At 40.4% G+C, this 16,177-nt stretch overlaps 1 protein-coding gene across 1 annotated transcript; it reads right to left on the reverse strand.

The window, feature by feature from the left end:
• Window positions 1–235: 235 nt before the first annotated feature.
• On the reverse strand, window positions 236–15,932 carry LOC100283733 (uncharacterized). The gene is made up of 16 exons (NM_001156632.2): window positions 15,672–15,932; window positions 15,514–15,563; window positions 15,372–15,432; window positions 14,996–15,091; window positions 14,762–14,911; window positions 13,145–13,276; window positions 11,680–11,807; window positions 7,441–7,483; window positions 6,314–6,397; window positions 5,031–5,072; window positions 4,826–4,896; window positions 2,459–2,512; window positions 2,266–2,371; window positions 2,112–2,180; window positions 1,148–1,291; window positions 236–632 (listed from the first exon to the last, which is right to left on the reverse strand). Exons 1-16 carry the CDS (start codon window positions 15,813–15,815, stop codon window positions 477–479), a joined length of 1,530 nt encoding a protein of 509 aa, NP_001150104.2. The 5' UTR covers window positions 15,816–15,932; the 3' UTR covers window positions 236–476.
• Between the last annotated feature and the right edge of the window lie 245 nt (window positions 15,933–16,177).

Consider the following 16,177-nt stretch of genomic DNA (forward strand, 5'->3'; position numbering starts at 1 on the left):
CCAAAGCAACCAACCAACCAAAACCTAAGACTCACAATTTACTTATTGTGGATTTAGATATTTAAACTGGGAGCCTAGATGTTTTTTAAGTAAAACGCCTTACAATTTTCAAGCCGTAGTTTTACTCTTTTTTGCTTAGATTTTTACTGCGATTTTTCATCTTGGCTATCGGGCCATCCACACAACTGGGTTCTTTGAAAACAAAAAACATCTTTTTGTCCAATCTTCTTCCGGTCCAGGATGAGTTAATTCTAAGGCATTTGAAACTCTCCACAAAAACAAGACATTTGAATAGCTAAACGTTTCCCCATCGATCTCAAACACATAACAGAAAGCTTACAAATTAAGTGAGCGTATGAAATGTTTTCCAGCCATCAATCCAACAATGTTTTGCGCCTCAGCCTCACTATTTATTGAATATAAGAATCCAGGTCGAATTTGTTTCAACTCGGGATATGGATTGAGCATAGAGAAAATTACGACGCTTTAGATATGTCATTGCTATTCTCTGCTGCTACCACCATAGAACTTGAAGCCGGCAGAGGCCATGGTGCGCCAGCCATTACAGCCTCGATCTCCCAGGTCTCTCTCGGGCAGTTTGTGAGGTTCCGGCATCCTTGAGCCGTCACATACTACAAAAAAGAGAAGACTATATATAATGCACAAAGGAATAGGATGAACACTTTGTATAATGCGTTATTGAAATTGAGCATAAACTAAGTAAATAAAAATGAAAATTGCAATAGAACATCATGCTGCTCTTCAACCCATTACCATAATGTGAGTAAAAGACACCTGGAAACAATTGTCTAGGTATGATCATTGGTCAGTCAGATCCATAACCCCGATGCGAGCTATTTGGAGTAACTATAAGAAAACTAAATGGAACTGGCTGTAATAGCCAAATGTATCTTTTACTGTTCAACTAATAGTACCTTTTGATTTTACTGTGATCCATGCCATAGTACAAAAACAATGCGAGATTGCTTGTCGGAAAAGGCTTTACCAATAATGTCATTATTATAAGGTTTTGCGTTTCTCATTTAAGGTGTTCCAGGTAACAATATTTGATTTATTGCTTAGCTGCTGCAAAAAGACATGTTGTGGAATAACCACATAATCATCAAAAGGGGTAACCAGAACGTACCACATCACTTTCAATGCGAACGCCACCAAAGCTTTTATACTTTTCAACCTCTTGCCAGTTGAAGAACTTTGAGGAAATTGGATCATCCCTTGTTTTAGTTAGCAAAGCATCAATGAAATAGCAGCCTGGCTCCACTGTGATAACCTGATCCAGATCACAGAAGCTCAAAGATTTCATATTACTGTACTAAGGGGGTGTTTGGTTTCTAGGGACTAATGTTTAGTCCCTAGATTTTATTCCATTTTAGTTCCAAAATTACTAAATATAGAAACTAAATCTTTATTTTAGTTTCTATATTTAGCAATTTATACACTAAAAAGGAATAAAATGAAGGGACTAAACATTAGTCCCTAGAAACCAAACACCCCCTAAGAAGATACTGAGCATGTTCGGCATTGGTTGCTGTGGCTGTGGCTGCAGCTGCAGTTTCAAAAGTATTGTAGCATTAACAGCAACAGCTGCATCAGAAAGACTATTTTCTTGTTCCAACAGTACAACTTTTTTTCCTTCAATGAAGGTAAGTATACCAAATGATGCCACTTGTCAGATATTTGCACGCATATAGGGAAGCGTTTTTACCTAGTTACATTTTAACATTATCATTGGGCTGCTATTCCATGCACACAAGAAAGCACAAGCACAACGGATACCTGTGACCTCATGATTGTTTATCAAGAATTGAACATGAGAAATTGATGAATCATATAGCCAGGTGATGATTGGTCAAATGTGCATGATATCTCACAATTAACACGAGGCTACCCAAGATAAGTGTTCAAAGAGCAGAGCAGAATACAGAGAAAATTGGCACGTGAGTTGTGGGGGTGGGGGTGGGGATTGTCTGAGAAGCAATTAGACGGCTGTACCACATCTCATTCTCAATCATGAATTCATGACAAGGTATATAATGTAGCAGCATTCCGCTTACTGCTAGATTTTAAATTTATAGCACTAGTAAACTAACCATTCCTTCTTTCAGTTCTCTTGTGGTCCGCAAGGAGTTCAGTCCTGGATCCTTGGGCCTCTCCAATCCCTAAATTAGGAACGAGCGTTACTTTCAACTGAAAGCAGCAAACAAAATGTAGACTGGAAACAGTGTAATAGTCTGAGGAGTGTACCTCAGGGTAGCCTCCTGGATCATGGGTGTCAATACCAAGTAAGTGGCCAAGACCATGAGGCATGAAAACAGCCCCTAACCTTTGAGCCATCATATCATCAACATCCCTGTAGAAAAATGATTTTCAAGTAACAGTAGTCAGAAAAATAGCTTCACGGGTTGAAATTTGCTAGTCACAGTGAAAAGTTACGCACCCTTGTACAATTTGTTCCTTCCTGAGAGATTCAAGTATTGCCCGTTCTGCTAATCTGCAAGAGAGATGAACTATGCTTGAATCATATAGAAGAAAACAATGAGATCTTACGTTCAAAAAAAAAACAATGAGATCTGGGTAAATAAGCTAATACATTAAGGGGTTGTTTGGATATAGCCTGATTTGCGAAAACCATCATCCTTAAAACTCGTTCCAACTTAGTTTGATAAGTGGCTCTGTGGCTACATGTCTGTTCACTATCTGATTTAGCGCCTGCTGTGTTTGCTTGCGTAGAAGAGATGTATAAGTAGGAGAACAGTGGCGCAGGCCCATGACAACAGGACTTGGGTGAGAGACATACAAGGTGGCCTTTCTCTAGAAGGCCTTAGATTTGGGACTGCTTGGACGAGATGTTTTTAACCCAGGACGAGGATCAGCATTCTTGGAAGCATGAGGGAGATCGATTTTTTTTGTTAGATCCACCTACAAGGCTTTCTTTTTTGGTGCTATAACTTCAAGACATGGAAAAAAAAACTCTGGAAGACTTGTTCACCTCCAAAGTGTAAAACTTTCCTATGGCTTGCCATTGGAAACAAGTGTAGGATCGTATACCTTTATCAAAAAGGGGTCTCCCGCACCCAGACCAATGTGTTTTGTGTGATCAAGCTGAGGGAACAGTCCAGCACATCCTCACTGTGTGTTTGCGAGGCAGTTCTGGTTCAATATCAATGGTGCCAGGAAGAAATGACAAATGCTTCGTGGTTTCGTGGAGAAAGGCCACCCTTAAAATTAGAAAAAAAATCAAAGGGGGTTTAACAGTGCAGTGATACTTGGTGCTTGGACTTTGTAGAATCATAGGAACAAATGTATTTTTGATGGAATATCTCCTCTAACAGTTGCCCAGCACCTCTTCAAGGATGAAATGAGTCTCTGGTGTTTTGCCGAAGCCTGTAAGCTCCGGGAACTCTTCTTTGGTCGTGGTGTGAGTTTAGTGTAAGTTCAATGCGCTAATCGTGTTGGGTCGCTAACCCCTGCTGAGTAGGTGGCTAGTTGTGTATTTCAACAACCTATTCTTGCCTTCTGGATGAGGCAAGATGGTTGTTTTGTGTTGGGGTTTTTTCCCTTTTCTATCTTTAATATGAAGATACGCAGCTCTCCTGCATGCTCTAGAGTCTAGAGAAAAAAAACTCGTTCCGGCCTAACTATAACTAGATCTCCGTTTGCATAGCAAAACAAAAACAGGTACATGTAAATCTGATTCTCCATAAAACTAGAAAACTGTATTTTATCAAAATCGATTGCTGACTCATTTTTAACAAAACCAGTGTTGAAACATCGCACACATGCCGCTGGCTGTAGAATTAAGATAGTATGACAGAAGGTCATGTGCTGCCTTCATTCAGTTGAGTATCGAGTTGCCATTGCTCATCATCAGAAAATTGTGAAAAGAGGAGACGCAAACAGACATAAGTTCAAGGCATTCGGTTTATTATGCCCAAACAGAGAATTATATAAACACGTGGTTAACCAAGTAACGACCTTGAATTCATTTTTCCTAAGACATGTTTTGCAAAATCTGGCCTTTATTTTTGAGATCCAAACAATCACTAAGCCAATGTGACCTGTCACCTGTGTTAAGCTACTTCAAAAGCTGAAGCACGTCCAACAATGGAACAGTAAGTGGAGGTGCTCAAGGTGGTGGCACTGAAATTTCACCAGCAGATCCATGTGAATGGAGGCTGGATGAGCAGAACATTGTTGTTGGAGCATAAGTGAATTGCCCACCTCTGCCTAACTCAATTTGATATTAAAGCTAGACTGCTAGAGGTCTCAAGTTCGAATGTTGGTCAGTACAATTAAATAAAATATTTGATGCTCGCTCCTATTCCACGTGAGAGGGATCGTTAGAGTATAAATGAATTGACCACCTCTCTCCATCAGCTTAAGCTTTGGTGTTAAAAGCTTGTCGGTGCATACAACTCAATAATTGTCAACTAAGTAACCAAGGTCTTGAAAATGCTTTAGAATAGATATAAGCTGATAACAGTGACATTAAGCATACAAAAAGTCAGGCCAATTACAAATAGCAATGCCATAGCCCAGGAATGTGTGCAGCAAGGAGCAGCAGCCTTTTTGAGGGCTTGCTCATTCAAACTGAGTTTGAATATTCATAGTATAGTAGCTGCTCCTCTTGGTGAGGTTAGGCTGCTTGGATTCAGGGGCATCTAAAGTATGCCTATGACAAGTAAATAGTATATGCATTAAATAGATACATCGTGCAAATTAAGTGACTCTCCAGGAATAATTTGGGGTTTGTTTTAAATTGGATATCCGTTATGTTTCAATAAGAAAAATAACATATGCTTACTTGTGCATATCCATCCAATTAACTCCAGGCCGCATGTCTGATATAACAGCATTATGAGCCTTAAGCACAGCCTGTAGAAAACTTAAATTGCTTTAGATTAAGGTTGTGGAGCAAGCTCAAAAAGAACAAAGCCAGTAACATGTGTTTCTATGTACCATACAACAAACAGTATCAGATAAAATGGTTTTTTACAATAGATACTTACATTGTATATTATTGTCTGACTTCTGTTGAATTTCCCATTTATCTGAAAGCATGTAAATTCATTAGATGAAATTATCAAACAAATGTTGTAGCAAGACGTGATAAACAAAACCATGTTGATTTAAATCAAGGGCAGTGTAAATGAAAGCTCTATTTCTAGGTTCCAAAACTATGTCGCAAACAAAGGATTAAAGCAAAAGATTTGTCCCTCCGGTATCAAAAAACATGTCGTTTTGGACATGATCTCTTATACCAAGGTGGTGGTAATTGCTAGGCTTATTTCCCATTGTGCCCATATTAAATAGGATCATGTATTGCTTTTGAACAGAAATGTTTCATAGCTTAGATGGTCTGAGCTGTGTTTCTGATGCTTTGGGTGTTGTGTTCGAACCCCCACCTTGACCAGTTTAATTTTTTGTTGGCAAAATCGGTCAATGATGCCTCGAAGTTAACGTGTACAGCGCGGGCATGCTGAGCTGGTTTATTTAATAGCATGCATTTATGCAAGGGTATTCCAGTTCAGTCATGCACAGAAATGGTACAACATCAGGAATTAGCAGTCCATGATTCATAGCCTAGAACGACATGTTTTTTTTATACTGGAGGGAGTAACTCTCAAGCAAATGATTGAAGAAAAAGAAAATAAATCTGGTAGAACCCAGTTGAACCTATACAATGTATATTACATAATAAGCTTGATTTTGCTCAGTACCAATAATCTGATGACAAAGAACAGAAAAATAAACATATAAAGGTAGAGAAAGGAGTGCTAGTGATACAAAAAAGGATGATACTGAAATTTGTTATTGAGCAACCAGCATGTGACAACAGTAGGGGAAAAGCGCTCTATGTGATAACAAAAGACTATCAAGACTCTAAAGAAGGGGAAACAGAAACACCTGTCCTGCAGTCTCAAGAAGCTATACTATAAAGTATAAACAATGGTTACATGCATATATTTAAACAGATAGAAATGTTAAGATAAACATATAATAGAAGCCATTCGAGGTGTTGTAGCACTGAAAGGATCTCTATTCTGTGCATTTAATTCAAGACCTAAGACAAGGTAAAAAAAGCATGGTAGGTGCCCCCTATGCCCTACCATTGATCTTATAATAAAAACTACATCCTGAAGCAGTGAAGCTGATGACACACATAAAACAGTTTATAGCAAAAAAAAACACACACAATGCAGTGGTGTCGTTTATTTTAATTTAACAGGGAAAAAGGAACAAATAACTCCAAATAGTAGACACTTAGATGTCTGATCTTTGAAGTACTTACAGGGTATGAGCATGTGATATCAGATCCATAGAAATGGTATTCAGCTCCCATATCCATTAGTGCCATGTCTCCATCATTCAAAGTCTGAAAACATTTGAGACAATCAGACAGCATGTACTAAAGCAAACATGGAAACCTAAGCTCCAAGAAGGAACACAAGTTAAAGCTCCCTCAAAAAAGGAAAGCACGTGCACGGTCAAGGAGCGGTGAACAGCATATCTTCCAATAGTCACACAAACAGCCTGAATTGTTTAGATATCTTTTGTTGGATTTTATCTTGTAACCACACTAGCCTACACAGAACCAAGTTGCCACTTAGCCATAGCTTTTCTGTTTGACTGAATAGTGTGTTGGAAAGTTCTGCTGCGCTTCTAGATGCTTTTTCTTTATTTCGAACTATATATGTATGTATTAAACTATTAATACCGCAGTAGGGTGTTTCCCCTACTGTATTTCCCTAAAAATAATTTGGTGCAAATTCAATTCTCACATTGCAGTGGCCTTCTCATGCTCTTTTGGGACACCAGTACATGTAAATTGGACCACATTACTAACCAATATTATGGTGTCATTAATACATTTGATCTTGATGCCTTCCAGCTGCAAATCCTACAACCTACATTCAAATGTTTCTTAACATTTCCATTACTATGCACATGTTCATGTCAAGCGCTTCAATACTGAAATTGAGCATATATTTTCTACAAACGCTCCTGTTAGTAGGATGTGTTTTCTCAAGGCAATTCTGGTCCTGTGTGCAGCAGAAGTTTCTAGATGAGTTAGTTTGCTGGTTGCTTGGCCATGGTTGGTGCCCACCAACTAAACAGTTTAGATTTTAGAATTAATTGAAAAACTTGGATTGGTCAGGTCCCATCATGTAACTTATATGAAACTAGTCTGGTGTGTGTTTGCATTTGGCCCGTCTTCCAAGGGCTTTCTTTGTTCTCTCTAATATAAGATGTGCAGCTCTCCTACGCGTTGGAGAAAAAAAGATGGAATTATAAGAATTCCAAAATCCATCGTATTTGAATGTTCGAAGGATTAAGTTTCATTTTCTGAGTATGAAAATAAAATGCAACTCAACTCCAAGTATAAAAAAAGTCATAAAAGATCAAGTACCCTCCTACCCGGTCATTTGGAGCTGCCGCATGTCCATAATGTAGAACAGCACTGCAAAGGGCAGAACAATTATATGTACAGATAGTCCAACACACAAACATGTAGAAAATTACGTGTAAAGATTAGTCTTCTAATCCTGAAAGCCAAAGTTCCACTTTCCAAGATAACAGACTCACGGCAGATCCAGATGAATGTTACATGGTTTATTTCTTACGGAAAGTAATATCTTACAGAACTTTACATGTTTCCTTGAATAATTCAGCAAATTATGACAGATACCCAACTTAAAATAAGTTATCACTAAAAGAGACCTCACATTCTCCACAGAAAATAAAAGGTGAACTTACTGAAATTTTAATAGTTGATTTATGATTTTAAAATGGCTTTATACAAAAAAGGTTATATGCTACCAATAGAAATCTGTGGTCTTGAACAGGATGAAGAAATTGTTATCTAACTATAAACAAAAAAAATTAAAAAATTCTCGAACACACAGGAGAACTGCGCATCATTGTATTAAGAGGAAAAAAGAGTCCAAGCTGAACCGAAATGAACAATACAAAACTGACATAGCCACCTAAGGCGGCCACATACACCAATACACAAAAGAATCCATGAAATTAGAGAAAATCAGATCAACCAACTAAACTCAACTAAAGACCTGGGATAGGGGCAGTAAGAAGGGAGAGCTCCTTCGCCCCTGCCAGACCCCAAACATCCTTCTCTTTTTTCTCGAACACGCAGGAGAACTGCGCGTCATTATATTAAGAGGAAAGAAAGGTCCCAAGTGGACTAAGAAAACAAAGTGCCCGAGAAGACAGCAAACGAGAAGAGGGGGACAAAAAAGAAAAAAAGAGAAGAAGAAAAATAAAAGAAACTAGAAACAAGAGGGAAAGGGGGGGCGGGACAACCCCCACCACACCATCTAAATTAAGGCCGCAACTGTCTAATATCTTTTGCTCCTGCCATTCCCCAAAGCTTAACATCCTCATGAATCTCTTGCAAAATGTTGCGGATACTCGGGGGTACCCCATCAAACACGCAAGCATTCCTTTGTTTCCACAACCGCCAAGACACCAAGATAACTAGGGAATTAAACCCCTTTCTCTGACTATTTGGCACTTTCTGCTCAGCCTTCCTCCACCAATCTTGGAAAACCACATCTGTTATTTCTGGAGCCAAAGGCAACAATCCCACCTTGTTCAAAATCTGGGCCCAAATGTCTCTAGCAAAAACGCAATCCACCAGAATGTGTTGTGCTGTTTCCTCTTGCTATCACAAAGAAGACATTTATCAGGATGGTCCAATCCCCTACGAGCCAGTCTATCCGCAGTCCAACACTTGTTAAGGGATGCTAGCCAGATAAAGAATTTGCATTTCTGAGGTGCCCAGGTCCTCCAGATTCGCTCGGACGGTTCAAAATAAACGGAACCAGCGAAGTAGCGATCATAAGCTGACTTAGATGAATACTGCCCATTGGCCGTTGGCAGCCATCTATGCTGATCTGAAATTCCAGGTTGCAAATGAATTCCCCGAGTGACATCCCATATACAAAAGAAGCCCATAAGAACATCGGCCGACAAACTACCAGTAAGGTCCGACACCCATCTATTATTTAGCAAAGCCTCGTGCACAGTTCTGATCTTCTGAATTTTCATGGGGATGCGACTCAGGAGAGTTGGAGCAAGCTCACCCACAGATTTTCCATGTAACCATCTATCAGTCCAAAACAACGTATTCTGTCCATCTCCCACAAAAGAGCAAACAGAGACTGAGAAAAGTGTTGCTGCATTTGGATGCACCTGAAAGTCGAATTCTGACCATGACCGTTCAGGCTGAGTCTTTTTAAGCCACAACCAACGCATATTCAGAGACCAGCCTAGCATCTTCAAATTGTGGATTCCCAGGCTCCCCCCTATTGATAGGTCTACAAACCTTGGACCAACCAACAACACAATGGCCTCCTCTAACATCTGTCCTTCCCTTCCATAAAACCCCCTGCGAATCTTGTCTATAGCTCTAACTACCCATTTGGGGCAATTAAGGGCAATCAAATGATAAATAGGGATTGCAGTGAGAACCGACTTAATCAAAGTACCTCTTCCAGCCGGGCTAATAATAGCAGCCTTCCAACCCGAAAGCTTGTCAGCAATTTTATCAATGAGCTCATTGAAGGAGGATCTGGGAAGTTTCCTAATTGACAGAGGCAAACCCAAATACTTACAGGGAAAAGGCATAACCTTGCAAGGAAAAATGCTCCTAATCTCCACAAGTTCTGGATCGTCACACTGAATAGGAGTCATACTGCACTTGCTCAAGTTCGTGACCAATCCCGAAGCTTCTCCAAAAATTCTAAGGATTTCTTTCACCACAAACACTTCCTCATCTCTTGGCTGCATGAACAGAACTACGTCATCTGCATAAAGGGAGACCCTTTGCCCATCCTTCTCTTAATTAGCTTTCTTGAGAGCCAACATTCAGGTCCGGGTTGTTCCCATAAAAAACACAACTATTTGTGTGTTTCCAAAGAGTCCAGGCACCAAGAATAATTAGGGAATTCAGCCCCTGCTTAGCTATACCACTAACTTGGCTGCTGGCCCATAACCACCAATCCATGAAGCTGCCATCCTGATTTTGTGGAGCAAGTTGTTGGAGATTTATTTGTAATAGCAGCTGAAACAAAAAATCTCTGGCAAAGGCACAATAGGCCAACAGGTGATCGATTGTTTCTTGCTGCTGATCACAAAGGGGGCAGCGATCTGGATGGTCCATGCCTCTCTTCCTCAACCGATCAGCAGTCCAACACTTTCGAAGAGCAGCTAGCCACAAGAAAAAATTACATTTAGCTGGAGCCCAAGCCTTCCATATCCTCTCCGCAGGCTCAAACTGGACAGACCCAAGAAAGAAACATTTGTACACTGCTTTTGCCGAGTATTTCCCATTTGCAGCTAGCCTGAACACATGTTTATCCTCCATTCTCGTTTGTAGCTCAACATCTAGCAGGAGATCCCAAAGAGATAGGTAGCCACTATTGCACCCACTGCAAGGCCCCCTTTGATATCATGAATCCAACTGCCCTCTATAATTACTTCTTGAACTGTTCTTTGATTAATACTCCGCTTAGGCACCGCTGCTATGAGCCTTGGGGCTAGCTGTCAAATATTTTTCCCTTGAAGCCAGTTATCTTTCCAAAACAAAGTTGTAGCCCCATTTCCAATCTCCCATAGAAGAAAGTGGAGAAGAATAATCTGATTTTTTCAGGAACCTTAACATGAAGCATTGACCAAGGACAGTTTGGCTGTTTGGGATAGTTCTTTCCATCCAGAGCCATCTCATTCTCAAAGCCCAGCTCATCTCCTTAAGGCTAAAAATACCTAGGCCTCCAAGTTCTATGGGCCGACACACCCTCCCCTAGGCAACAGCGCAGTGACCTCCCCTAGCCTCCTTACGACCTCTCCACAAGAAGCCCTTTCGAATCTTGTCAATAGCTTTCAAAGCCCATTAAGGAAGGTAAATGGAAATGGCCAAATAAACAATCATTCCTGTAAGAATAGACTGCACCATAACTCTTCTACCAGCCTTGTTCATTAAATCTGCCTTCCACCCCGGAAGCTGAGCTGCTATCCTATCAATGATAGATTGGATGGCTGATCTCGGAAGCTTTTTCAAGGAGAGAGGCACTCTGAGATATTTACAAGGGAAGCTCGATACCTCACAAGGCAACATCTCCTGTAAGGTCTCAACCTCAGATTGACCACACTGAATAGGAAAGACACTACTCTTTTGAACATTATTTCGAAATCCAGAAGCATCTCCAAAAAAGCTACAAAATATCCAAGACCATACGGATGTCCTGGGATAAAGGACGAAGAAACAGGGCAACATCATCGACATAGATAGAGATCCGATGGTTAAGAAATACAGATGTTAGGGATTGTAGCAGCACTTCAGCTTCTGCTGCCATCATCAAGTGACCTAGAACATCCATTACAAGAATAAATAGCATAGGAGATAATGGGTCTCCTTGCCTAAGGCCTCTCCTGTAGAAAATAGTGTCCACTAGTGACCCATTTAACACAATCCGCATAGATGATGAAGGGAGGAGCCCACTGATGATATCCCTCAAAAATAGCAAGTGAAATAATAACAGACAGTGATAAAAGATTTTATGGTCCATGCACACCCAATTCCGTGGTAGTTAAGCATAAGTAAAGCCACATTTTACAGACAATGTCATGCATTCTCACCTATTATCTCCAGTAGCACATATACATGTATAAGAGCAATGTCGGCAACCTCCATACATATAAACATGGTGAAGGAAGATACTTTCTAATTGATATTCCTTCATGCCTGGCCTTGCTCGTCTCATAACCTGGTAAAGTGAAAGGGAAAATCAAATCCATTCAGTGTATCTCTAGAAAACAGTAACTTTATAACATGTTTAATAATCATAATACTCAAAGAGTCAGTATAGCCTACTGGGATTTGGGTTCTCTTTGTGTGTGTGTGTGTGTTTGGGGGGGAGGGTGGGGTATGAACTGATGACATAGTGCTTCCCTTGCTGGCGTGAGTGGTTGTACTGCTGAAAATTTCTGTTAAGAGGGAAGTTAAAGTGCCTGTTTGTTTCAGCTTCTGGCAGCTTCTGGCCACCAAAAGCTGCTGCGGACTGCCAAACGCTCAGCTTTTCAGCCAGCTTCTATAAAATTCGTTAGGGCAAAAACCATTCAAAATCAATATAAACACATAATCGGTTGAGTCGTTGTAATAGTAGGAATCCGTTACTTTCTAGATCCTGAGTCCTATAAACAATTTTATCTTCCTCCACACGTAATCGTAATGATACTCAGATTTTCCTCACAGACAGATTCTCCCCACAGCCAGATTTTCAGAAAAGCTGGTCAGAAAAAAGCTGAACCAAACAGGCGCAAAACTTGGTGCCATAAGGTGGCCAGATGGTTTTTTTTTGTAACAGAATATTACTAACGCCCGTTTGGATCCTTGGAATTGAATTCCATTCTAATAATAGTAATTTAGGCAAAGATCAATTAAGTTAATATGATTTTATGTGAAATATATTTGTATACTATTATTAGCAATATGTGAGAGATATTTATATGCTACATTTTTACTAAAGAGGAATGAGCTGAAGAGTGTCTTATAAGTTGCCGAGTAGAAACATATTCCGTTGATACATAAAATCATTTCCCATACTCCACCCCACGAATTTGAGATAGCCTTATATCTGAGCTTTGGAAAGTTGTGGAATGTCAAATTCCAAACCAAATAAACTACTTTATAAAGTAAATTCCAATTCCTCCAAAATGAATAGATCCAAACGGCCCGTAATAGTTGTTCCACTTATTAAGTAACCCAATTAATACCTTTATTATATTTTCACAACCCAAGGAGAAAGGAAAAGGAATAGCAACCCTTGGACCAAGACTAGCCCTAAACCCCATCGAATTTCATCTTTTTCCAGGAAAAAGCGTCTGTTGGTGAAAAAAGTGAAGTTGGACAGCACCTTGGACCAAGACTAGCTGGAGCAAGATTGATTCACCTAGCACCTAAACATTTATTCTAGGTGTTTTCCCTATATTCTCCACTTTCCAATGTAAATATTCCAAAGGTGTAACAACCTCGAAACATTGCCTGGATGCGATCTAAACACCAATGATGATGAAATAAAAGAGTAAATAGGAACTTCTATACCTCAATGTGAGCTTCAGAACTGACATCATTAGCATACCGGATGAGAGCAAGCTCCAGATCAGATTTAATCACACGACATTCGGTTAAAATTGGATGAAGTGTAATTAAATCAGTATCAAAGTTCTCCATCCCCTAGCATGGAACAAAAACATAATGAATTATTTTGATAATTAAAGACATCTATTATCTATCCGAAAACACAGTATGTATCTAATTTTAACATATAATTTTGATAAATAGTAAATTACAATGGTGGTCCCCAAACTATTATGCCATTCTCATCTAGGTCCTCACACTACAAAATTGCATATAGGTCCCTGGACTATTTAAAAATCCCATCTAGGTCAAAAACAGCCATGTCCAAAATCCATTAGCTGACTGTGCTCCAGCGTGAAAATCGACATATGGGTGAATGGGTTTGCAGCTCATAATTACAGGAGTGGTCCCTACACTATCATGTGATTCTCATCCAGGTTCCAAACTATGGAATTATACATCTGGGTCACTAATCTATTAAAGTACTACAATTTTAGGCCAAATCAATTTCTTCATGCTCCATTCACCATTATGTGGCTGACCAAATAGGCTCTGAGCCTTTTCTTGTTGTTTAACTCCTTTGTTGTCTGCTTCTCATCTTATCTTGGAAAGGTGCTTAATCCAGCATGCACCTCCAAAGCAACTCGATTCACCAGCTGCCACATTGTGGCTACAAGGAGCTTGACATTAGAGATGTTGTTGCTTTCCACAGATATGAGAAGCAAAGGTCAAAGACTTCCATAACAAGCAAAGGCTCATAAGCCTATTTGGCGAGACATGCGACAATGAACAAAGCGTGAAGATGTTGCTTTGGACTGGGATTGCAGTACTTCGATAGATTAGGGACCTAGATGAGCAAATCCATATATTAGGACCTAGGTAGAATCACATGATAGTTTAGGGACCGACCCTATAAATATGAGCCACGGTCCCACATGTCGGCTTCATGCTGGAGTGCCTCATCAGCTAATTGATTGTGACATAGCTACTTTGGACAAGGATGGGATACTTAGGCCCTATTTGGGATAGCTCCAGCTCCAGGAAATTTGGTGGAGTTGGTGAAACAGGTCATTAGGTACTCCAGAAAATCGTGGAGCGCAGGTCATTAGGTACTCCAGAAAATCGTGGAGCGGAAGCTATAAGCCTTTAGAAGACATTTAGATAAGTCATTTCGTTTATTATTTAGATTAAAAATATTTTAAAAACTATTTAAATTTATATTATAAACTACAGCTCCATACTGAAGTTGGAACCTGGAACTATCCCAAACACCCCCTTAAAAAGTTTATTAGGGGTCCTAGATATGCAAATTTTTCGAGCCCCAGCCTCTGCATATTATGCGGGTAAGGCTTGGCGCTTAAAGATACCCTTCCCCAGACCCCGCACAGTGCGGGAAGCCTACGGCACTGGGTACGCCCTAGATATGCAATTTTATAGTTTAGGAGCCTGGATGAAAATGATATAATAGTTTAGGGACCACCAACGTAGTTTACTCTTTCATAGATCTGGAAAAAAAATACAAGTAATGCGTGAAAAAAATGGATTGTATGTTCTCTAGCACTTAAAAGGTACATTGTTCACCTCAAAACTAGCAGGCTTTGAGAAATTTCCAGAGTCAGTATTCCTCCCATGTAGCAGAAACAGAAGAGGCTTTCCATGGTTCCCGAAATGATCTTGCACAACCCTTGCAATCTCATCAACATAGAAGACCATATCAACCTTGTATGTATCCTGGTACATATTCATGAAAAGATTACACTAATTCAGAATGTAGCATAACTAACAAAGGATCAAATCCTCAGAAGAGGAAAATACCCTGAAGTACGACAAAGGTTTTATTTCACCCATCCAAACAGCATAGTCAGCTGGCAATCTTGGAGCGAACAAAATTGACTGTCCAGAGGCGATGTCCTTTGATAACAATCAAAAGAAAAATCAGTACATGACAAGCAGAAAAAGGAATCATCAACATGACATGATCCTACGATGAGTATTGTTAGTAGGACCAGTTGACATGTAGTGACTAAGCCATCAACAAATATATAAGCAGTAATAATATCAGCAGACTCAAGATATACGCCAAGATATTAAACAGGTTGAATGATGAAAGCCTGGTTTGCCGCTGTATTGACTGAAACAGGATCCACTTATATTTACAAAAATGGGGTGAAACAAAAGGAAGATAGCTCACAATTGCGCCGTAGAACCCTGGTTCCTGCACTCCAAAGAGATAGGCGAAGTAGCTCTCCTGCCTGCAACATTGCCCGATTTATGTCTGAACTTGAACATCCAAAAATACCGGCAAAACAAACGATTACGTTCAGCACGAATACCTGAAGAGCTCGAGGTGATCGGTGCAGTACCGTGTCTTCTCCTCCCCGCCCTTCACACAACGAAAACACTCCAAAATTTAAGTAGGCGCGACGATCAATCAGACCAGTAAATTTGAGGAGAGATAAAAAGGGGAGTGCCGAGTGGGAGTGGGACGGACCTGAAGGAGGACGAGGCCGTGGAGCGGGCGCGCGGAGGCGGAGATGTGGCCGCGGAGCGCGGCGACGAGGCGGTCGCGGTTGCCGGCGTGAAGCTCCATAGGCACCACCGGCGGGGCGAGGGAGGAAGTGGGGGAGGCCGCCATGGTTGGGAACCGCACTCCAAAGCTTGGCTGGGGGTCGTAATTTATTGGGAAGAGTTTGTGTGGGCCAAGTAATGCAACTGAAGAAAGCGAGCCCAACGAATAGGATTCGAATTGATTGAGATAAACCACTGTAGGCTTGCCTTTTTGTTCTAGCTCTGCTCGGCCCGATACCCATGAATAAGGGCATGTTTGGGAGGTCTCCCAAACTGGCTCGCTCTTGCTTTGGAAAGAGCCCTCTCAAACGATCTAAAAAAAGCTTTCAACAAAAAAATATGAAAGAGCCGAAGTCATTTTTATAGAGAGCAGCCGAAGCAAAAAAATTGGCTTCTAGCAGCTCCTCCTGTTACTCTCCTTCTCTTGTG

Source organism: Zea mays, chromosome 5, assembly GCF_902167145.1.
Source record: "Zea mays cultivar B73 chromosome 5, Zm-B73-REFERENCE-NAM-5.0, whole genome shotgun sequence".
NCBI classification, from domain to species: Eukaryota; Viridiplantae; Streptophyta; class Magnoliopsida; order Poales; family Poaceae; genus Zea; species Zea mays.